General features: G+C 47.7%; 2 protein-coding genes across 2 annotated transcripts in view; both read right to left on the reverse strand.

The window, feature by feature from the left end:
* Positions 1–1,358: 1,358 nt before the first annotated feature.
* The window catches only part of LOC1277047 (fringe glycosyltransferase), a 123,078-nt gene continuing 100,863 nt past the window's right edge, over positions 1,359–23,573 (reverse strand). The window contains exons 5-7 of the mRNA XM_061650387.1: positions 13,440–13,578; positions 2,953–3,133; positions 1,359–2,885 (exon numbers count right to left, since the gene is read on the reverse strand). Of these exons, the coding sequence (XP_061506371.1) occupies positions 2,635–2,885; positions 2,953–3,133; positions 13,440–13,578 (571 nt within the window). The 3' untranslated portion in view covers positions 1,359–2,634. The remainder of the gene's footprint in view (positions 2,886–2,952; positions 3,134–13,439; positions 13,579–23,573) is intronic.
* On the reverse strand, positions 13,671–14,892 carry LOC133392090 (uncharacterized). The gene has a single exon (XM_061650389.1). The coding sequence runs from the start codon at positions 14,855–14,857 to the stop codon at positions 13,715–13,717; it is 1,143 nt and encodes a 380-aa protein (XP_061506373.1). The 5' UTR covers positions 14,858–14,892; the 3' UTR covers positions 13,671–13,714.

Raw genomic sequence — 23,573 nt, forward strand, 5'->3', positions numbered from 1 at the left:
AGTGTGCTTCTGGTTCTCCGGTGGCGCGCGCTGGTGAAGTAAACAAAAACGGAAGAAAGCTGTTGTTTTTGGTAAGTTGCATTATCTACACTTAATGATTCTGCTTTTCAGTAGTAGAATTGGCACGAATGCATGCAACGGCATTGTGTAAGATAAAAGAGCAGAATTGAAGAAAAAATCATTCCTATTGTGGGGCAATCGACAGTCGGTTTCCGAGATACACTATTAATAGGGACCGAAAACGGCCGCAAAATACAGCGTATCGCGAATTCCCGCGTACAAGCAAATCGTGTCAATCTTGCTTAATTTAAGGCAGGAAATACGTGAACCAAGATCGTCGCGGTACTCCGAAATTCGCGACTTGTTTATAACAGTTGTAGAACAGTTGGGCAGTCAAAACTTTCGCGCCGCCAATTGCGCCTGCTGTTTCGCAGAGATACCCAACTTCGTTATTGCTGAGATTTTCGCGGTAGCGCGAACCGTTTATTTTTGTTTTTTTTTCTGTTGAATTTGTTCGACAACTCATGTCGAGAAACGAGTTTTGCATTTTATTATGCATAAACTATGTGAAATAAAAAAATTGCAGATTGATAAAAATTATTTCATCTTAGCACATTCAATCGTCACCAGACCTCGGATGTGTCCATACCGCGATTATCTCGCCTGTATGCCAGATTTTATAACAAAATTGACGGTACAAAAAAATCGCGATTTTCATGGTACCTCGAAAATTACGGTTCGTCTATTTCCAGCCTAAGATTTTTGCGACCAAAAACTTGGGACCAAGAATTTTGCGACCAAGAATTTTGCGACCAAGATTTTTGCGACCAAGAATTTTGCAACCAAGATTTCTTCGACCAAGTTTTTTGCGACCAAGATTTTTGCAACCAAGATATTTGCGACCAAGAATTTTTTACAAAATTCTGCTTGGTCGCAAAATTATTGGTCGCAAAAATCTTGTTTGCAATAATACTTCAATAATTTTTATCGGGCGACCGTGGAATATTGCTTTCATCTCTTCTGGTTTGACTCTCTTATCAAAATAAACAAATCCTATCCGTCTTCATCCTTAACGAAATCCTCAGTCATGTTCAACTGTATTCAAATGAGATTTTCCAATTTTTCGGATTAGAACCATTACGTCTCTAGCGCAAGAAGATACATTGCTTGCATCTATTTCCCCTCTTCATTCGAGTGATCGTAACTGCTAAGTAGTGTACTCCTTCGAGAATGCTCGTACTAGATGTATCCTTTCACAACCGAAACTGTGCTGACTATCAGGGCACTTTCGGAATGGCGTCTGTTCAGAATCATGTTCGGACCAAAGAAATCATTCCAGTTGTTAAAAGCACACCGTATACATGTTGATATCACCATTTTTTATTTTATGTTTACAACTTGTTTTGAACAATCCACTTAACAAAACCGTACTCATCGTACTCATCGTACATTTGCTATACAAGCATACATCCCTTTAGCTAGTCCGTTAGTTTCCATTACTTTTGCTACACTTCTTATAGTCCTGCTTGCTTCAAACAATCGCTCGCTGTGCTTACCCTACCTATCGACAATTTGACAGATTATTCCTCGATAACAAACTTAGCACTAAACCCCGCCGCCAGCTCTCACACTCACCGTCGGCGGCTCGCTAAACATAGTGGTGAAATATGTACACGTTTTCCGATTAATCGACTAAAACAAGAACACACGCTACAGGGTTTGATTTCAAATCACTCTTCCCCTTTCGTCCTCGTGTTGGAAGACGTCTGTTTCAAGCCTGAACGTACAGACCCCCCCTTGTGCTGAGTGTACCATCTTCCTCACACTCAAACCAGCAGCGTCTTAACTATGCCTATGCTCTACACGCTGAAGACTAGACTGATAATCGATCGTTGGCAGCATGCATCGTTGGTTTCCATCGATCCAATTATTCAGCACATGGCTGTGTAATAAACAAAGTAAATAAGGAACGTTAATCGTCCCCGTACCCAGCGCGCAATTGGTTGGTTTTTGAGTGTTTTACAGTGTAGTTTTTTTGTATGTAAAACAAAAACACACACACCCACTCATACTTTTTTGTATACATAGAGTTTCCTTGTTCTGTTCAACATAAACATTTTCTTCTGTTCAACATAAATATAGTTGAGAGGTTTTTCCTATACTTTTTACACACTTTTATGTTCTTGTGTTATTTTATGGTCCTATTAACATCTTGCTTTTAGTATTGCGTGATCTCTTCTTTTGCACATTAACCGTTTACTATTGTCAATCGTTGTCTTACACCTACCACCTGCTTCTTACTATTGCCTGTTTTCAACTTCAATTCTGTCTTACCCTTTCTTCTCTCGATCACAGTTTTTTTTTTCAAAGTATAATAGTATGCACATTGCTGCTGCCTTCTCTATACAATCACTTCCTTCTAGTGCGTACATTACATTACGCATCCAGAGAACATCGGGCGTTGATACCTCTGCCTCCCATCTGCAACACGGTTTCGTCGTAATCTTAATCCTTTGATTTGGCTCTATCTGCTGTGTTTCATTCAGTGGCGCTCCGTCCGTCAGTACGGTGCAGACTGTGTGCTATGGCGTGTTTGGCGTGTGTCCTGCGCCGGAGTCGGCATCATCGTCTTCATCATCGCCGTCTTATCGACTTGGGACAGATGCTGAAGAACGGATACAGATAGCAGTGGAGCGAGTATATCCGTTTCGGGTCCGTCTTCAGGTCGAACCCACCGTCCACCTTCACGACGTTCCACTCGTTGCGCATGCGGGCGTAGCTGAACGAAACCTGATCGTGGAACGTTTCCGGCCGGATAAACTCCATCGGTTCCAGGTGGGAATGGAACGCATCGATCACGGTCAGTGGCACCTTCAGGATGTGTTCTGTTGAAAAAAGAAAGCAGAATGTTAGCGTTTGTGGCAATGTGCGAGCAGTGTTGCACCAACTTACCGATTAGAAAGCCCATCGTAACGTCATCCGGAAAGCGAATCTTGTCCCCGATCGCCACAAACTTCCCGCTAGCAGCGATCGGCATCATCTTCAGCGCAAGGGCACGGCTTACGCAAAACCCAGCGCCACCGGTTGCGAACCAGAACGTTACCTTCTTGTTCACTTCCGTCGATGTTTTGGTCTGTTAAAGAGAGAAAAAGAACAGGGAGCGGTTGAGAAATGGGGTTAAATGGTGTCTGTGGTCTGAATATTTCGCGCACGACGCGGTTTGCGCGCTGATGAGAGTTGATTGGGCGAATCAATTGAGACTGAATTGAGGGTGACACAGGGTGCAGGGCGCACAAATATTTACGATCGTGCACGTCAGCAAGACGGCCTCGGATGGGTGCCGTACGGCGGGATTGTTTCAAGCGTTCTTACTAACGTTGCTTGGGGTTTGGGACGAACATGAGTTGACATCCTGTTTTGGGATTTGTAGTCAAAAAGATTGTTTATTCGATCGCTGCAAAGTATTTGTGATCATTTGCGATCGTCTTAGATCAATACGTTATTGGTGGAGGATGCTCTGTTCACTGTTCTTCGTCACTGTTTATCCAACTCAATTTGCTCTCCAATTGATCATCTCGTTCCAATGATAAGATTCTTCATTTGGATGACAATACCTAAATCGGTATTGTTTTCTTCGAAAGATCTGAAGTACCGGTATAGTTGGGCTTTCTAATAGAAGCAGATGTGCTAGTGTTTATAAATCTATATTAGATGTCCAGGCTCTCTTTTCGGCAAAACTTGCAGTCTGAACTAAGATCCTTTGGGATCTAGAACTTCACTATGCAAAGAAGCAGTAAATCTCAGATATCTAGGCTCTCTTTCAAGAAAAGGATTCCATTCAAACAAACTTGTTATGACATTGTTTGATGAATTTTGAAACGGCGCACAACGATCTGACAATGATCACAAGTTTGGTATTCTACAATGATACATTTAAGTATTGGAAATGCGTTGATCGTACCAAAAATAAGAAGTTTAAATCATTTAACGTGTAAAGATAACAAGCAGGAATTTGACTACCCATTACGATCGCGCCTCAATTGCGCCACCAATCATCATCACCTTTTTGATCGACAGATTAAGATCTCTTGGGCACTCTTGTTGAAGTTGAACCTTGCGCGGGGCAGATAATATTATCAACCACTGCTCCATATTTAGAAGTGCGCGGTTCTGTAGTAAATGTTGTATCCTTTTTTGGTAATCTCCACTTTTAGTGTCCTATCGTTGGGTTTGTGTGTACGTCACGCGAAAACAAAAGCTCCAAAATTTAAGCTCTTGTTTTGTGATCATGTCGCAGTTGGCCTGTCTCTCGCTCTCTCTCTCTTGTGGCGCTGATTCCGATCGCGCACTCGTCGCTATTCCATCGGAGCAAAAGATAACGTAACAAACGTCGTGCTCTGGTGCCTCGAAACCTTCAGCAGATTCGATTGATCGATCGTTGGGACGATCTTTATTCATGATACCTTTATGATGATGCTGCAGAGGGCTGCTGTGTGCTGCTGTTTTGTTCTGATCCCATATTCCCACATACGCGCGATCTCTCGCGCTGGGCAAAGTTTTGTTACACCATTCGCATGTTGTGTGCGATGAATTATAATTTTTGCGGACATACTCACGCATACATAGCGACAGCTATAGCCATATACGGTCTCTAAAAGGAAGCAAGTTCCGATGTTTGAAAGTGTCGTCAGTAAAGCAGAGGAGCAACAGGGAAGAATGGAAGGAGGACAGCGGAAACCATCATCTCGGCAATCTCGGCGTGTCCGATCCGAAACCGCCGATCTTTTCTCACCATTTCGCAGCATCATATGGGGGGCTGCCCGGTGAGGGTTCCTCGTCATCTTCCGTAAGTCATTCAGTTTGCGCCGCACACACTCTTGTGCCTGCCCCCGTGTGTTGCGGTGGGGCGTGTGTTGAATTATTTATTTTGTTCGTTTATGTTTTTGTTTTTTTTTTTGAGAAAAAATGCGCTATAGGAAAGAAAAGTAGAAGCGCCCTGCCTCCCGTTGTTCATCCTCGTGATGTGTGTGTGTCGTCCCATTATTAGGACGTGTGAGTGACAAAGGAGCGGAAGCGGGGGTAGTCGTCCTACAAAGATCACCCCTACCCCATATGCCGTATGGTTTATTTATCATTCACTTCATCATTTCGCTGGTCGAGGTGCTGCCACTGCTGCAACTGCACAGGAGGGCACTCGGCAAGTGCGGGACCGACCGACAGAGGCCGGCGTACGTACGTCCATCCGCCGATCCAGATGACTTTGTTTGTTTGACTTTGGTGGGGAGCTGCTGGAAGCTCATCATCTCTCTCTCGTCAGCTTGAAGTTCGTTTGAGAAGCTTCCCATTTTTTGCGCTGAAGGCGGTGAGCATGAGCACCCAGGGGGAGGGGGAAGAGGGGGCAAAGTTAAATAAAACAAATGCCACAAAAGACATCGCACACACACATAAACAATACTGCTTTGAGTGGGAGAATGAGGTCCGCTGGCCTGGGTCGGACGACACCAAGCCCGAGTCAATATTGGGCCCGGGTGAAATTGGCCGGTCGGTGAAAAGTTGAGCCCGCTAAGTGTGCTTGAGAAATGCCGCGCGCGCCTTAAATCTCTGAAGGTACGCTTCCATCCCGCAATTGAAGTGCATAAATTCGGTCAATGATTTACGAGCGCACCATTCCGGGATTGACATAATATGCAGGTCGGTGGAATGCTCTGATGGAAGAGAATTGCCATTGTCTTTGTAAAGTTCTGTCCAACTCCCCCTCTTAAAACAAATACCCTAAAAGGACGTTATAAAGGGATCATCCCTTAACTCTCTCTGGTGTACACATGCACTCTCGGAACGATTTAAATTGACCGCACCGTACCACACCGGACAACCGGACACTGTCAGTCATCGTTTCCGAACGACAACGACAACGACGACGACGACCCGTCAATCAACCGGAGAAGTGGCGGAGGTCATTTTTCATATTTTCGGCATGTAAATGTGTGCCTCTGTCTCGGCAAAGAGAAGTAAAGAGAGAGAGAGAGAGATGGAACGTAAAGAGGGCCTTTTAATTGAATTAAACAAGCCATTAGATTGGTAAAGAATTCAAAGTCGTCTTCCCCGGGCATAGACGGGACATTCTGTCGATTTATAGTACCAGCAGCATTGTCTTCCCTTGTGTCGGCTTAACGGCCAGGGGGCGCTTGATTGATTTGTCCAATCAATCGATGGCTTACTGTCTCCAGCTGAGTTGCCACAGTTGGTGTGATGCGATGGGTAACTCCCCATCCTGTCAATTAATCATCGATCGTATTAGCAGGACGCGGGTGCGTTATTTCCCCGATGTTCAGACGACATTCGAATATATCTTCAATGCTTGCCAGTAACATTAGCATGCAAAGTACATGTGAATGACTACCAAAACCTCTTCCAACCTGTCTTCACAACAAAAACCCTTATCCCGACTGTCCGGAGTTTGAGAACAGTCTGAAGATCTTCTGAAATCACACCTCGAAGCGATCGCTCATTTGACAATTACGCCAAGTGTTGGTGTACCATTCGCAGCTCGGCGTCCGGAGCGCGAGTTGCGATGCCATTTCCTGCTCCAACCCCGAAACCACTGAAATCGTGTGTGGCGTTGCGGTGTTGTCATTATTCATATCCTCCTTCCCATTGTTGACGCTTTCCTGTTTCCTGTACGCTGGCGAGCTGACGATCAACATTTCATGTTTTTCGCTCTTGGCGACACATTTCGGAACGCGGCACGGACTCCAAAATTACGTTCGGTTTAAATTTCGGAGAGAACTGCACGAGATGATCGTCATAATAAGCCCTCACGGGGTTTATCCCGAGCATTTGGGGGACTGCACGTCCTGTGCGTTAGGAGAGCCCACGGATGGTGACGTGACGTCGCAGTCTTCCCCGGTGTGATCGTTGGGGTCGAAGCTCTCAAATTGACTACCCCCCCTCTAAGGATCAACACGCGCAGGACACAATCTGATGCTGCTCAGTGCCGCAGTGCTCCATCGCAGCAGAATGACTAATGGATCAAATCAACAGCTTCCTCTGTGTCAATGGCCGCGGACGGGGTAGATTAAAGATAGGCCTGTTTTGCGATGCAAAACGCGCTGTAACTGTCCTGTCGAACAGTCGGTCCGGCGTGCCGTTGTCCGAATTGTTGGCTACCGGACTTGCGATCTGAACGACTGATTAGGTTGGATACACACACACAGAAACTCGTTTCGTAATCCAATTTCTGCCTCAAAATCTGTTATAAACGAACGTGACAGGGAGCAATCGCAGTGTTGGGTATTTGTGGTAGGCATCCACAATTAGGGTTGACCTTTCTTCGCACTCGATCCTCGTGCGCCTCTGTCATGAAAATTCGAAAATGAAGATTAAAGGTACGTTTCTTATCTGCGCCCGAAAGATCTGGGGTAAAAAAGCGCCCAAAATGTTTCCGGCTTTCGTAAGCCAAAAGCACAAATGAACTGTTGCTTCCTGCTTTCTCAATCAATTACACCGCCCAAATGGGCCGGTTTGGAATAAAAATCAAACTTTACGTCGTCGTCGAGAATTGACTCAAAGATCGAGAGCGAAGTTTGTGATGCGATCTAGCGATCACTCCGGCGGTACCTAAGGCATTCGAGGCTTTGGGAAATAATGAGCAACGCACCGGATGGCGCGATGGTTTTGGTGACGACGTGCTTCTCGGATGCTGTCAATCTTGCAGTTCCTCTCTTCTTTCTCCCTCTGTTCTCTGTCTCTCCTTTTGCGCCAATCGGTGGCTACTTCCGCGCGGTGAAATAAGCAACAACCACAGCAGAATTGAGCTTCAGGAGGGAAAGGGGAGTTGTGCCGCGCACCTAGAGCACATGCCTGGACGCAATGTAATTGGTGCTAGTAACACTGACGCACAGACAACGGACCTGATTGACGGAATGGGCAGTGCAGCCTCAGCTCTATTCTTTCTGAGAGAGCGAGCTTGCGCGCGCGCGCGCCCGCGATTATGATGGATGTCGGAAACGTCAAAATCAATTGCCCACTTCAGCTCTCGGTTCGTTGCCTCGCTTTTTTTTTTTGTTTGTCCGGATCTGGGATGTTTCATCACAGGGCCGCGGTAAACCAGAGAGCGGGGTGTGGTGGAAATGAACGGATCAAATACCGCCCGGTCCTCCGTGTGTTAGTGATTGAATGCGAAGAAATTTGCTCCGCATTCAGAGGGAGAGAGGAAAAGAGCACTATAAAACGGAGGGAAAAAAGAGATCGCGGGCCCTTAGCTGCGGAAAATGTTTAATTCCAAAGCACCAGCGCTGCCTTTTATTGCGCAACAGGAACGGTTTGTGGGACAGAGGCCGCAAGACTACGCCGTCTGATCGGTTTAGCGCAGCGTTAGAGCTTCAGAGCTGCTTCAGCTGGCTAGGGAAGATTTGTGCGCGTAATTGTGGGCATAATTTTCCCTTCCAGAGTACACTAGTACACGAGGGTTAGCCACGGGTTGGCCAATTGTTCGCGCGGACGGGAAATGTACGGGTAATAACATGCAATTTGTTGCGGTGTGATTTGTGTGCGCACCCCGGTTGTTGGGCCCGTTGTGCTGGTGAAAGGAGCGTAGGAGCAGTATTCAGATGACGAGATCGAGTTCGTCGCACATGTCAGCTCCCTTCGTTACCAAGAACTTAGTGGCGGCTTGCTTACTTTTTTTTGCCCTTTATTTTTAAAGCTAGAAAAACGAAATAGTGCACCAAAAGATGTGATCAGTCAATTAAAATCTACCAAGAATTGACCCCAAGAAGAGGGGTCTCTCGCACAGGTAGCAGCCCAAGTGGGGCGCCCAAGAGATCCTTTCCTAACACTTTTACGATCAATTCGTCAACTCCGCGTCAAATCGCGGGCCCTTAGCTGCGGAAAATGTTTAATTCCAAAGCACCAGCGCTGCCTTTTATTGCGCAACAGGAACGGTTTGTGGGACAGAGGCCGCAAGACTACGCCGTCTGATCGGTTTAGCGCAGCGTTAGAGCTTCAGAGCTGCTTCAGCTGGCTAGGGAAGATTTGTGCGCGTAATTGTGGGCATAATTTTCCCTTCCAGAGTACACTAGTACACGAGGGTTAGCCACGGGTTGGCCAATTGTTCGCGCGGACGGGAAATGTACGGGTAATAACATGCAATTTGTTGCGGTGTGATTTGTGTGCGCACCCCGGTTGTTGGGCCCGTTGTGCTGGTGAAAGGAGCGTAGGAGCAGTATTCAGATGACGAGATCGAGTTCGTCGCACATGTCAGCTCCCTTCGTTACCAAGAACTTAGTGGCGGCTTGCTTACTTTTTTTTGCCCTTTATTTTTAAAGCTAGAAAAACGAAATAGTGCACCAAAAGATGTGATCAGTCAATTAAAATCTACCAAGAATTGACCCCAAGAAGAGGGGTCTCTCGCACAGGTAGCAGCCCAAGTGGGGCGCCCAAGAGATCCTTTCCTAACACTTTTACGATCAATTCGTCAACTCCGCGTCAAATCGCGGGCCCTTAGCTGCGGAAAATGTTTAATTCCAAAGCACCAGCGCTGCCTTTTATTGCGCAACAGGAACGGTTTGTGGGACAGAGGCCGCAAGACTACGCCGTCTGATCGGTTTAGCGCAGCGTTAGAGCTTCAGAGCTGCTTCAGCTGGCTAGGGAAGATTTGTGCGCGTAATTGTGGGCATAATTTTCCCTTCCAGAGTACACTAGTACACGAGGGTTAGCCACGGGTTGGCCAATTGTTCGCGCGGACGGGAAATGTACGGGTAATAACATGCAATTTGTTGCGGTGTGATTTGTGTGCGCACCCCGGTTGTTGGGCCCGTTGTGCTGGTGAAAGGAGCGTAGGAGCAGTATTCAGATGACGAGATCGAGTTCGTCGCACATGTCAGCTCCCTTCGTTACCAAGAACTTAGTGGCGGCTTGCTTACTTTTTTTTGCCCTTTATTTTTAAAGCTAGAAAAACGAAATAGTGCACCAAAAGATGTGATCAGTCAATTAAAATCTACCAAGAATTGACCCCAAGAAGAGGGGTCTCTCGCACAGGTAGCAGCCCAAGTGGGGCGCCCAAGAGATCCTTTCCTAACACTTTTACGATCAATTCGTCAACTCCGTCCAAGTCATCGATCGTATCGAAAATCGCGTTATAGCAATCGTCCGTACCACTGGATCCGTTGGATCATCGTCATCATCTTCATCGGATCGGATCGGATCAAACCGATGGACGCGGGCCTTAGCATGTACGCAACCATAAACCTGTCTCCCTCTGCCCGTGTCCGATAATCCCATCCCAATACGTCCTACTCGACGCGGCCCATTTAGTATGGTTGATGCCGTTAATTAGGTTCGCTTCTCGGTGTATCGAGAAGAGGTGCTAATTTCCATTCTACTCCACGATCATTCGCTGGCCCGTTCGTCGACACTTGTGTGTTGTGTGTCTTCCCAAAAATAACCCGGCAGGAACTAGGAAGAAAGCGCAGGAGAAACAGTTTTCGGACACAGCAACGGTATGGTGTGAAACGTTTTTCCCTTGCGTCGTCTTCGCAACGTGTCTTCCCTCTAGCAGTGCAGGTCAGCGTCCTGCGTGTGTGTGTGTGTGTGTGCGCGTTTGGGGCATGCTGGCATGCTGCAAACTTGAAAAGGGCGCCGCCATTCGATGCGCGAGCGAAGCGAGGAAGAGAAAGAGCTCATAAAAATCTAATTCGACATCGAATCGCTGACGCGCGGGTCATTAAAATTCTCCTAACAGAGGAGCCTAACTTTGCGCGGGCTTTTGGAATAGAGCTAGCGCACAATTTGATTACGGGAAGAAGGAAGGCGCTGCTACGGGATCTTTATTGGACCCCGCCGGTTGCGGGATTTGCTAGCCAATCGCCAAGCTCACCAATAGACGCAACCTTCTTGGAGGTAATGTATTGTTATCAATTTCATAAGGTAAAACCCCCGCGGAGTAACGGGGACGAGTGAAGAAATTAAATGATGATGCCCCGAAGGATTGGTGTGATTAACTGTAGTGGTGGCGTGGCAAGGAGTTGTAGAATGAGCGCTCGCTTCTTTTAATTAGCGATGCCTCACAAAACAATGATCGAACATCATTTCCCGCGCGACGGACCCCCAAAAGCAACCAATCAGCACGGATAAATGATTGAACCATGCGCCGTGACATCCAATTAGCTCCAATTTCTCTCAGTCTCGCCCCGAAAAAAACAAGCTAACCAGTTGAAATTACCCATTTTTCGGCGTCATTTCCAATGGTCTGTCTCTCTGCTCTGTTGGGGACGTGGTTTTTCTTCTCGATCGCGCATTCCTTTCCCCGACAGAAAACCACTCCACTTGTTGTTGTTTGAGAATTGGGAATTCAATTTGTGATCAAAACAAGTGAACAATACAAACAATTGGAGAGGGTACCAACTGGGAGAAAAAGTGCAGTTTTAATAGATAGACGTGGCCACTAACAATGGGAACAACGATCACCGTGTGACGCAGAGCAGAAGCACTTGTTAGGATGAGAGGACACATTTTTGAACCCAGACGAAGTTCAAGAGCTCCATGAGAAACTAAGAAGTTGTTCCGATGTGATTGTCATTTTTTGTTGGTAGACAACAAGACTTTCGGTGGTCTTTTCTTCAACCCGAATGGCAATGACGGTTGTAGACAATGGTTCCAATTTTCATAACCGACAAATCATCGATTATAATTTGGCCGCGGGACATGGGTTGGACGTGGTCTTCTGTCTACCGTTTGTGGGGTCTTAGTGTCGCAGTTTCTCGTGCGCATCGTAACGTTTCGGGAGGTTATTTTTTATTCTAATCACCCCCGTTCATGCTCATCCTAGTCATCGACGGTAATCATATTCGGTAAGGCTTGTTTTGCGCGTGTGTGTGTGTCTGTTGGACGCGTCCAGCGCGAGGGTAAGCTATGCTGTTAGCCTGACGGGCAAACACCAAACAAATGGTGTGTGATAAATTGGGAATTAATTCATAGTTTAAATTAACGGGCGCGTTAAATCATACTCCTCTTCGCTTGCCCATTCCAGGTTACAGTGCCGGAACCCGGTGTGGGATGTTTAACAAAAGCGAGACTTAATTTACGATACCATGTACGGAGATATGAGCACAGGGAACAAAAAAAACAACACGGAAATGATGCAATAAATTGTACTCCGGCGTGCTTAGTTTAGAGGGGAGAGACTAATTTCGAACCGAACCGATTGTGTGATCTATTTTCATAATCCTAACTGTGTCCTCCCGATTAGCATTCGTTTGCTAAATGTGTCTAATTTGTTATCCTTCGAGCGCATTTGTGTAATTTTCTTCCATCCCCCGGGCGGCAACCTGTCTTCTCTGAGCGAGAAGAGAGACACTCCGCAACAAAATAGCAAACTTTCCCGAAGAATGTTACTTCGTTAGGCTTTGGAGCTTACGCATTAGGCAACAGGTTGTGGCTGTGGCCAGCTTCGTCTAATTTATGGACATCATCAAAGGCCACATATATGAGCATCGAATGAAGCGCCTCATAAACGCAGCATGAGGTCGAGATATGGTAGAGCAGTTGATCGTTCGATTTGATCCCACAGATCTCCCTGGTGGACCTGGACCAGACCAGTCCAAATGCGATGTGTCACCTTCCTTTTCTCTCACTCTCTCGCTCATCGCGTCGTAGTGGCCTGGTTCGAGGTTCCATTTCTCAATCATCGTGCGACGTTTGCGTACGAGTCTCGGGCGACGACCGCCTGCGGTGCGCCACCTCTTCGGTAGTGATTTGTTTATTCTTGTTTAATTTTATATCATTTTTGCCACTTTTGCGACTGATAGGAAGTTAAGCTCTTCAGGCTGATCAAGTTTACGTGGTCTCCGATCTTCGTTGGGACTGAAAATCGATCCATTTGGGTGTACCCGGCAAACAGATGGCTACTAACAGGTTGTGGTTTAGTTGGTCATTGTGAACACACACTTTGAAGGTCGCCTGACATCTTCGACATCATCGCCACGGGGGGTGATTGCCTGTTGGACGAGATGTTATCCACAACTACCGGGCGCTTCGAAAGCTTCGTATTCCCGAGTCGAATTCGGAGGGGCCAAAAACGTAAAACACATTGGAATGATTATGAATTTTGATGGAATCTGACCCTGAAATGCCACTGGATTTTGAGTGCCGAAGTGCTCCGCGTTCCGATCCACCGATAACGGGCGAGAGATTCATTTATTAGGTCGCCATTGGTGTTGGAGCTATTAGGGGAAATTCTTGCGCAAAATTTGATGAAACGATCCACTTAGCGTCAAGCTGTCGCCATATTTTTTCGTGGTTTTTAGTTGTTTCGATTGTACCAGCTGAGGACATTTGTTTTGGAAGATGTCCCGTTAATGTCATTTTCCAAAATAATATATTCAAAAGACCAACAGATGGAGGGAGGTGTAGAACAAAACAGTGCCTCATTCAATACTTACACTATCAAGAAAGATCTCGAGCGGGGACGATATGCTCGGCTTGCCCAGGTACCAATCCTGCGTTGGGTTGTAGTCGTCCAGCATTCGCACTAGTCGTGGAACGTTCACGTAGTTATCGTCGTCGAAGTGACACCACCATCTGTAGGGGGAAAGAAAGATACAAAAGGAGGAATTAATAACGATTCTATTTATTGGAAATGATCTTCAATAGAAATGTAATGCATTTACAAAGAAGTTGTTGGGAAAAACTGTTTTATTATCCGTTTCAATTCCCCCTAACAATCATGTCCGGAGCTTTCCTCCACAACTTCGCTGCCGAACTGCACATTCACCTGCCGGAACACACGCTCATCCGGCTTAACGACCGTGTACGAGCCACCACACGTGCGACTCCACCGAGCGCCCGGTGTCCACCTCGGCACAACCTCCGTTTCCGATTCCAATCTTCGCGCAACCACTGCCAACTTGGCACAAGTCCTCGGGGCCAGATATCGCCCATTGCGCATGCGCTGTACGACATTCTTCGAATCGCAGGAAAGGCAGCTCAACGTTTCCGCGATCGCCGGTTGCGTTGTACCGGCCGACTCCGTTACGATGCGACCTTGGGAGAATGATTTCGAGGGCGTCACGGAACTCTTCCGCGAGCTGATGCTACCACCTGTTTGGAGACTTTTCCTGCTAGAACTTGATCTTAGTTCACCTTCGCGCAGCTTCTCCTCCAGCAGTGCTTCTATGCGCATGGGAAGTTGATCCCGATGGCTCAGCAGTAGCTCCATCTGGCGCTGCAGTTCATTCAGCTTGTTGGTAAACTCGGACAGCTTGTTCATCTGGTCGGCGGTGCAGATGTTCTGCTGCATCGAAGCGGACGACGTTGCTTCCTCCAGACTGTTCTGTTTGGTTTCCACCGACACCTGGAACTGTTGGAATTCGTTCGATAAGTGTTCTAGCTTTTGATAGAACAGTTGTTCCACTTTCGCTAATCTCTGCTCGAGGTCGCCTATCACGGCGAGCAGCTTTGATTCTTGCTCCCGGAATTGGGACGCCTGCTCATCGATCTCTTTGAGCAGTGTCTCGGAAGTTACTTCCTTTGTGAGGATCTCCTGTGACGGGGGTGTGTCTGCTGGTTCACTAACGATAGGCACGCCGCATTGTACCAACATTGGTTGCTCCTGTTCCTCCTCCTCTTCGGGTTCATCGGGCTCTTCGGGTTGTTTCACTTCCGCAATGGCGTCTTCGAGAGATTGGAACCGTTCTTCAATTGTTGTTCGTAAATCTTCAACTTTTTGCGATGCCTTCGAAACGCCTTCGACGAGGTGCTTCAGCAATCGCCTAAGTTCCGTACAGTTGATCACACAGTCGGGCAGTGTGATGGCGTCGTCCACTAACCCTTCCAGGTCGCTTAAATTGGGTTCCGCCATGTTGCGAAACTTCTTATCAGGACGGTTTGAAGTACAAAAAAAAAAAACTCAAAAATAAAGGACTTTTACGGGACAATTTTTGTTCACAAGACCTTTACAGGAACAAAATGCTTGCCCCAAAAGAAACGTTTCAGCGCCTACTAAAACCAACCCATCAGATGAAGAACATGTATTTCTGACGTTAATCTATCTTCTTATTTTGGAAGGTTTGGATGCATTCCGCATGCGTCGTCGTGTCGCACAAAGGCACTCCCCGGTAGCCCTATCGTTGGCCGCCATCAACTGGCTGGCCGACAGTTCCTCGCCGAGTTTCGATCCGTTTCCATTCTTCATACCCGACCCTTTCATCGATGATGCACCGAAGCCACGGCCTGCCCCAAACTGCATGTTGGACGCTTTAGACAACTGTCGTCCACCACCTCCTCCTCCTCCTCCACCCCCCTTTCCCAGCGAAACGTTTGACTGTGATTTTGGCAGCCGGGCTTCAATTTTGTTAATTTTCTGCTGCATCGCTTTCAGCATGGTCTGGACGGCCTGCAGCTTGGACAGTATCATTTCGTGCTCCTTATCCGCGTTGGCCTTTTCCTTTCCAGCTCCGCCCTTGCCCACACCGCCCGTCTTGGAGCTGCTGGGGCGGGGTTTCGCCGTTCGGCTGGGGATTTTCTTCAGCGCCCGTCCTTCGATCGTTACCCGGCTGGCGGAACAGCAGCAACCGCAGGGACCACCGGCCATTCCGCCAGCGCCACCGCCGCCACCGGATTGTACTTGTGCGGTGAGCTGCTGCAGCAGCTGGCGCAGCGCGGTACAGTTGATGGCCGCGCCCTGGGTGACGAACACATCGTCGATGAGTTTGCTTACTTCGGAAGCAGCAGCCGGTGATGGGGCCGTCATTTCAAAAAGCGATACTGGCAGAACACTCACAATTTAGATGGCAAAGATGTTTTGAACGCTGTTGCAAAGAACACGGAAGTTTTGAAGTGATGAAAACAATTGACAACTGTCAGCATGTTTTTGCTACCGCAGCAATGTTCGAGATCCTGGTAGGCACTGGTAGACAACCTCCTGGGCTACTTGATCAGTAGCGTAGCTTTAGAACACAACAGTGTACAGTTTTCGGGAGCCAAATTCCGTGCGTCCTCAGGTGGTGGTCTCCCGTGAAGCGATGATTAGTAGCGATGACGCAGCCAATTTTAGCGAACCGACGGTGAGACTAATTCATTTCGAAACCCTTTTTCGGATCGTTCTTTCGATTCTCGGCCGGCTTCCGGAGGAAGGTTAAAAGCTGTCTCGCGGCGAAAGGCAGCCGCAGAAGGGTGTCCAATAATCTAATAAGGCAACGAATGATCCGGATTAATCGGTTCATCTACTGTTGATGAGCGTGTGTGTGTGCCATCGATAGGGACAGGTTGCTTCTCGCGCGGGGCATTTTTTCGATACGAATTGATCAGAACGGGGAGTGAAAAAAACGAAGAATTTCGTAGCGTTTGGTGTCGTTCTACCAAAAAACTCCCGACTAATGGTCGATAATGAAAAGTGTGTGTCTGTCTGTGTGTGCGTGTGTATGGGTAAAATGTTTCTTCTTGTCCTCCATTACCTCCCCTTTCCACCGGAGTTGCGTTGTGGGAAAAATTCAATCAATCATATCACATGGTCTTCCAGAAAAAAACGGGAAGGTTGATCGAGACTAATTTCAATTTTCCACCAGATTTACGAAACGTCCAACGTGGCCTGGGAGGAGGAAGCAAAAGGTACAGTTTCATCCGCCCCCGGGCTATGATGATCCGCGCCAAATGATGATAAGGCAAATTAGAGCTTGACCCGGGTGGGAGAAGATCCCAGGCTGTACTTTCCGAGAAGCATCTGGTGAGTTGTTGGGTGCAGAGTTTTATACTCTGTGTAAAATTTCATATTATTTCACGAATTTCACTTTCGCTTCGGTTTATTCTAGGGTTGATGATACGTTTTGCATAAGCTGTAATCAATTTGAAGAAGTCTGTATGCGAAGCTTCAAGGCCTGAGAATGCATTCCATCTCTCTCTGAACAGATGTTCAAGTGAAGATCATCATGGGGTAAGATTCGGTTTTCCAACCTAACACATTGACCTACAAATTAGGCATCTTATGTATGTATTTGTGTTTTCCGAGCTATTCAATTATAGTTACAACACACTTAAAACCGACTTCTTCCCAGAGGATCGTTTCTTTCTCAACGAACCCTATGACATTTGAGATTTGGAGTTTTAAGTTGCATCAATTTCAATGTGTAAAGAGAACCTGATTGATCTCCTTCAGATAAGCAAAATGTGTTAGAATTCTAACCTTTTTGAGTGAGGTTCTTAATTAGAGATATCGATCAGGGTCGAATAAACTCCCCAAAAAGTGTCCAGCACAGCGGTAGATCACTTTATAAGAAGTACTTAATATCCAGAGGCAAGATCGAATGCCTAGACTTCACGCTGGTCACGCTGATTTTTGTTTTGTTTATCTCGTACAAACTGCCTATCAAACGATCAAGCTGTGCTACAGGCTGGCCGTATGTTCTTAGGAAACATTAAAATGTAGTTTTGTCGTTAAAATAACGACCGACACGAATGTAATTGTGAGGCCGCGATGAAAATCAAGCATTCTTCTTAGCCTGAATCGTCAAATCACGTAGATGTTTTTTGTCAGCCGCAGCTTAGATTTGATAATCTTCTTCCCCCGTTTATCTTAACTTTTCCCCTGTTGTCCGGCTTAGGTTTTAACGGTTGATCTAATTTAATGTGCTGTGGCGCACCATTAAAAGCTGCCCGTGGGTTTTGTCATCTGCTCAACTTCTTGTACGCAGCAGCGTGTTGGGGCGTGTTGGAATGTGTTACTTTAGCCCCACTTTCGGCGCGTACAGCATGCGCCATTCTACCCCGCTCGTGACGATGGTTCGGAAGAGCAAACACCAAACGCCGTCCCGGTAGCCGTCCCGTACAGCCGTACCCGTCACACCATTATTCTGCACTTCACTTTCTGGTACTGCTTCCCCCGGGCTGTACTCCGTTCGGCAGCTTTTATGTGCCCTAAAACGGATGCCCCGGACCACCATCCACCACCACCACCGTTCGCGTGAAGTTGATCGTAAAGTTAATTTCTCGGTACGGTTCACGCCGTCCTCCCGCGGGTTCAGTACTGCTCGTAAACGTCAATTCGTTAGCTTTAGCGTTTCGGTAGGGAGATTGTCGGGGCATTTTTGTTGTTTTTTTTTGTTTGGTTTAATGTCCTTTCCCGATGGTTACGGTTGAGGTGCGATTGAGTTGCGTGTGATCGTTCAGAGGGGGGAATGTTTCGACGCTTTTATGGACCTCCACGAACCACACGAACTAGATCGGATCGCAATTTGCATTGGTCGGTTTTAAGAAGAAAAAAAAAAGGATGGTAAAAAACGCTCCAAAAGCGAACCCCGGGAGCTAATTAATTGCTTTACATACAAGGTGGTAGCGCGCACGATCGGATGTTGCAGCGAGAAGTTATTTCCACCTTTTAGCGCGTAAAATTCATACCAGATCCGGCTTGTGTTCTGGGTGGTTGCCGATAACTCCGATCAGCTGCAATGGCCGAGCGTGAAGTAATTGTTCTTAATTAAAAATTCATTTCCCCGCTGATCGGCTGCACACATTGCACCGTGTCTGTGCGGATGTTATCGTCATGATCGGGCCAAGTTGGAACAGGTTCGGTCAGCTTTCGTTCTCACCGGTACGGAACTGGATCACCGTGAGAGAGTCTGTGCAGGTATTACACACACTTCGGTGTCGATATGAAGAAATGGCACAATAAATCTAAACCTCAGCATTGATCTCCGCTACACTGCTTAGCTACTTCTAATGTGTACAAGGACACTCGAACACACACCCGGCACGATGAGGTGTTAGAAGCTAGAAATCAAACGAAATCAAACAACCGGATCGTCGGTACACGACATGCTTTTCGTCTCGTACTCACTGCACAACCCGGGTGTGGCCAATAAAGACTGTCTGTGTATGTGTGTGTGTGTGTACACTCGAGGGCAGTAAATAACAAAAATGGGACCGTACTGCCAATCCGTGTCCCGTTCGTGGCCATTCGGCTGGAATAATTTCCTTGAGCTAGAGAGCAAATAGAAGGGCCGGCCGCGGGTTTGGCTGCAGTTTAGCAGAGTGTGTTGTGGCTGGTGCCGCCTTCGGGGCAGCACTATTGCCAATTCTGACTCACCACACCCCCCCTTGGAGGCTCTCGAGGTCGACACTATCGCAACTGGCGCACGGTTTCGAAAGTAAACACACCACACCTCTGGCTGACCGATAAATTGCTCGTGCTACTCGGCCCCCTGATATGTAATAATTAACGGAAAGCTTGGATTCGAGCGACTTTAGAACCGCGGGGAGGTGGCCGCCGCCGCCGCCGCCCGCTGGTGATGATCGTCGTGATCGCTTCTGGCGACGGGGGGCACGCGGGAGCCTTGAAGGTTCGCGATCGTGTTGTTGGAGCAACCCTTTGCATGGAAGGGAGTTGGAGTGCACAATTTCTTCTGCGCGCGGCCTGCCGATCCCCGGAGAGCGAAGTCTAGAAGTCGGGTTTGGGGTGGGCGTCTGCAGCTTAATCGAATAATCGATCGTAATCGAGTGGCGGTCGTCGTGTGGCGGTTGGAGGATATGCGCACATAAAGTGCGCATAAATTTGTCCACCCAGTTTGGGGTGTAGCTGGAGCTGGAAATAATAATTCGCTTCGTGGTAGTACGCGATACACACTACAGCGAGATAGTAGCGTACAGGACCGGTAAGGCGCCGGCACGGTCTGTTTTGGCGCGCTCTTTTCCCGCCCCCGTCCAAAACGATGGTTGATCTAACAATTTTCTCTGCTTTTTCTTCTGCAGATGCACACACCGCGCGTCCGTGGAAATTGATTAACATACACGATTGCGAATGGGCGGTGCATGTTTCGTGCCGGAGATAGCAGCGTGGCGATAGGCATAATCTTTGGCCCGTAGATGCAAAGAAAGACCAGCCTCATGTAGTCATGTTACCTATTGCTGCTGCTGCTGCTGATAAAAGATAATGCAACGGAAACGGGGAGTACACGCGGTAGTAGTAGCGTCCTTGGAGGCGAATGAGGATGGCAGAGTGGGGTTCGCATGTTATGGCTTCGTTTGTGTGAACATCGAGGAGAAGATCACGGAGCTTCAGCTGATCGCAAATTGATACCTCTCTTTGCGTCGGCCGGCCAGCCACAGATAATCGATCGGGTACGATCGGGGTACAAGTTTATTCCTCGCCCGATAGGGAAAAGGGACGCGGCCAGGGTATGGCATTTAATTTAAGCAATGCATGTGCTCGCTCGGGACAGCGTAAGATGCGTAATTAATGGCAGATTATAAGCTGTTCCAGCCTTCCCCCGGTGGGCAGCAGGATAAGATAAGCACTCATTTCCATCGCTGGCAACAGGGGAACAGCTTCTTCAGCACACCAGATCGATATCAACCGTGTACACGGAGGCGACACAGTGCATTAGATCGGACCCAGGTCGGACTATCTTCGGTCGCCCGGCTACTCGACTACTTGCCCAAACCTATTAATTGCTTCTCGCCACGAAGATCGTTTAATCGCACGAGCAGTGGTGGTGGTGAAAAATGGGTTCCGCAACCGCACGGAAAACCCTTTCCATGTTGAAGGCTTTTTTTGTTGGTGTGCCTTTGCTATCAGTTTCCACCTCCCGCTATCTGTCTTCTGGATGTATGTTCACTGTTCGCGGTAAAGGCCTCTCTTTTTTCCCCCATTCCCGTTAGCGAGATTTGTGTGTGTGTGTGTGTGTGCTTTTTTGTTTGTTGTGTACGTCGATCCAGCTTTAGTAGGACTGTGCTGCAGCAGCAGCGGCAGCGAGAGTGAATTGATTAAATTGGTCTTAATTAGCGAATACCAGGCATATTTTATGCAGTGGCCCCCAATGCCCACACAGTCGCACACGGTCGCGAATATCTCTTTTTTATCATCTGTGTGTGGTTTTGTTCCTTTTTTGTTGTTGTTGTTGTTGTTGCTGTTGGTCCCTCTTCCTTTTCGCCCCGTTCGGTTGCCGTTTGCAAATACATGCACATGCATCTGTTCTATACCCTTCTATTCACCCCCCAGCAGCCTGCACAGTTGTGTGTGTGTATGTGTGTTGTTGTGTGTATGCACACGAGCACATATCTTTAAAACATGGCATGGTGGCGCACGCGGTTGTTGCTGTTCCTGCCGGTAGCGTAGTAAAAGTTATGTTTCGCCCGATAAAGTGCGCGCTGCGTTTCGTCGCTTACGCCACCGTGGCAGTCTCTTTTCATCCTCCCTCCCGTACGTGTTACGCGTGTTTATCGCAACGCGGGCCGGGGTAGAAGGAGCAGCGCATCGATGCAAATCCTTGGCAAATGTTTGTTTCTTGTGCCCGTCGTGCCGGCCTTTCCCCTCTCTCTCTCGTGCCACGATCATGGCTGTGACGCGTGAAAAAGAATGCAAACACGATCGGTGCTGCATGCTGCCACTTGTTGCTGCTGCTGCTGTACGTCTTCTCGACGTCTTTCGCTTCCACCCCTGGGTTGGAGGAGATGTTGCTTCTTTTGGCTAGATTAAGATTAATTTTTACCCCGTCTTCCTTTTTCTTTAATTCAAGCCTCGGAGACCGAGCGAGAGGTTTTGCTCGATACGAGATTTGGTGTTCCCCCCCCCCCCCCTCCAGCGATCCCACCCTTGCACCGGGTGGGTTGGTGCATCCCGAAGGTTAAGGATGGCTTCGACCGTTGGGTGGTAGTGCGTAGGCAGTGAGCTGTCGTTGGACTGCGGTAAGTGTTTTATTTTATCTGTGCGATTGCTCCTCTTTTTGCTGTGTTAGGGTTTGGCTCGTTCCAGTGGCAAACATGGCACAAGCGGACCAATTAAAGAAAAAGGTTGTGTGTATGCTGGTTTTTTGTTTGTTTGCTCGCTTACTTTGGCCTTCCTTTTTTGGGAGCACACACACATATCCAGCGAGAGTAATGGAGATTGATGGTGCGGGTGTTAATGAGTGCGAGTGTATCGGGCAGCCGTTTGGCCAAGCACATTGTCGCGCGCGAATTGCGTACTCGAGCTGGGGGGACAAGGGGGGACTGAGGTCGTCGCCGTGTGCTCCGTTGGAGTTTGGAATAAATTTATTTTAATTAATGCAAATTTTTCGCGCCCGTCGGTCGTACGTGTCCGTGTACGGCCGGGAAGAAGCTCAATTCCAATTGCTGGGTTGGGGTGGGGGAGAAGGGAGCTTGCATGTTTTGATTAAGAAAACATTCTTTGGCGCAGCTAAGCGTCCAAAAAGTGAACGCGCCGTACCGACTGCTGAATCTGGTCAGCACGCGGAATCGGGAAGTTTTTGGGGGCTTTTTTGTGTGTGTGTGTTGGCGACATATGGATCCGATCGGGTAGAGTGACGGTAGGATTGCTTCAGTTAAGCTGCTTTCGCTTATTTCTGTTTGCTGTTGGTTGCTGCTGTCAAACAACAACAAAAAATCCCCAAAAAACTGTTGCCACTTCGTTTAGGATGTCATGAAGCGAGGGGTTCGTTGTCTAGCGCTTTCAACAAAAAAAGAAATCTCCTCTTTTCTTTTGAAGACATTTTTTATTTGCATCGACTGATCGGACACCCCCCCCCCCCCCCTCTGTGTGTGTGTGTTTGCCATGTTACAATTCGATGCTTAATTGGGCGGCGTTCCTTTAAATGTGTCCGGTGGTCCGGTCGGCCCGGCCCGATACGAAGGATTAATTCTTCCTGCCCGCGACAGCGCGACTCTGCGTACGATATTGCTCATGTTTGCAATTTTTTATTCACCTTGATCTGTGTGTGTGTGTGTGTGTGTGTGTGTGTGTGTGTGTGTGTGTGTGTGTGTGTGTGTGTGTGTGTGTGTGTGTGTGTGTGTGTGTGTGTGTGTGTGTGTGTGTGTGTGTGTGTGTGTCGGCTGTCCAACCCGGTCGGTTTAACGCACAAAGCACGAGACGTACGGAAGCCGCTAAATGTTGCAAGACCCGTCGTCAGGGTGGCATTTGGTGTGATAAAGGTTTGGCCTCCTGCTGCGGGACCATTGCTGCACAAAAAAAGCTTCAATTTGGGGGACGTTTAGGGCAACGCTGGCCTGTGAAATATGATCCTCACGTAGCGTTTTGAACGTCTTTTTCTAATGGGGTATATTTACCTATTTTAGGATGTTCTTCGTACGCAAGTGCTCGCTTCAAATGCGAAAAGAAAACCGAATGCATGAGGAAGATCATGCAAAAAGAGCTTTTTGGTGGACTCTTCAGTTCATGTTCTAAGCTTTCCCACCTTAACCCCTTAGCTAGCCTAATGCCAATTGATGAGTTTTGGGCATTAGTTGGTTAGGGGTTTTGCCGCAAATAGAGCAATAAATCGTCTAAACCTCCACCTCTAAAGGCAAGTCTTGAGCAGTGTTTTAATTCCTATCGCTGATCACCAACAAAAGCAGCACACACCGCGCACCGTGCGTGCATTAGTGTGCATTGTCTAGAGGCGGGAACGTGCTTTGGGAATTTCATTAGCATTTTTGTTCAGCTAATCATCTTTTCGTTCACCTCGCTCCACCCCACCAAAACAAATGGAAGATTTGTGAATGTCATTGTTGTGGTTTTTTTGTGGTTTTGACGCGAGAAAAGCGGCTTAAAGCGTTGGCCACTTAGCCGGTGTAGCGGTCGGCTTGTCGGG

The sequence above is a fragment of the Anopheles gambiae genome, chromosome 2, assembly GCF_943734735.2.
Source record: "Anopheles gambiae chromosome 2, idAnoGambNW_F1_1, whole genome shotgun sequence".
NCBI classification, from domain to species: domain Eukaryota; kingdom Metazoa; phylum Arthropoda; class Insecta; order Diptera; family Culicidae; genus Anopheles; species Anopheles gambiae.

Excerpts from the sequence above, each read along its gene's own strand:
- LOC133392090 (XM_061650389.1), bottom strand. The coding sequence starts at position 14,857 with ATGGCGGAACCCAATTTAAGCGACCTGGAAGGGTTAGTGGACGACGCC.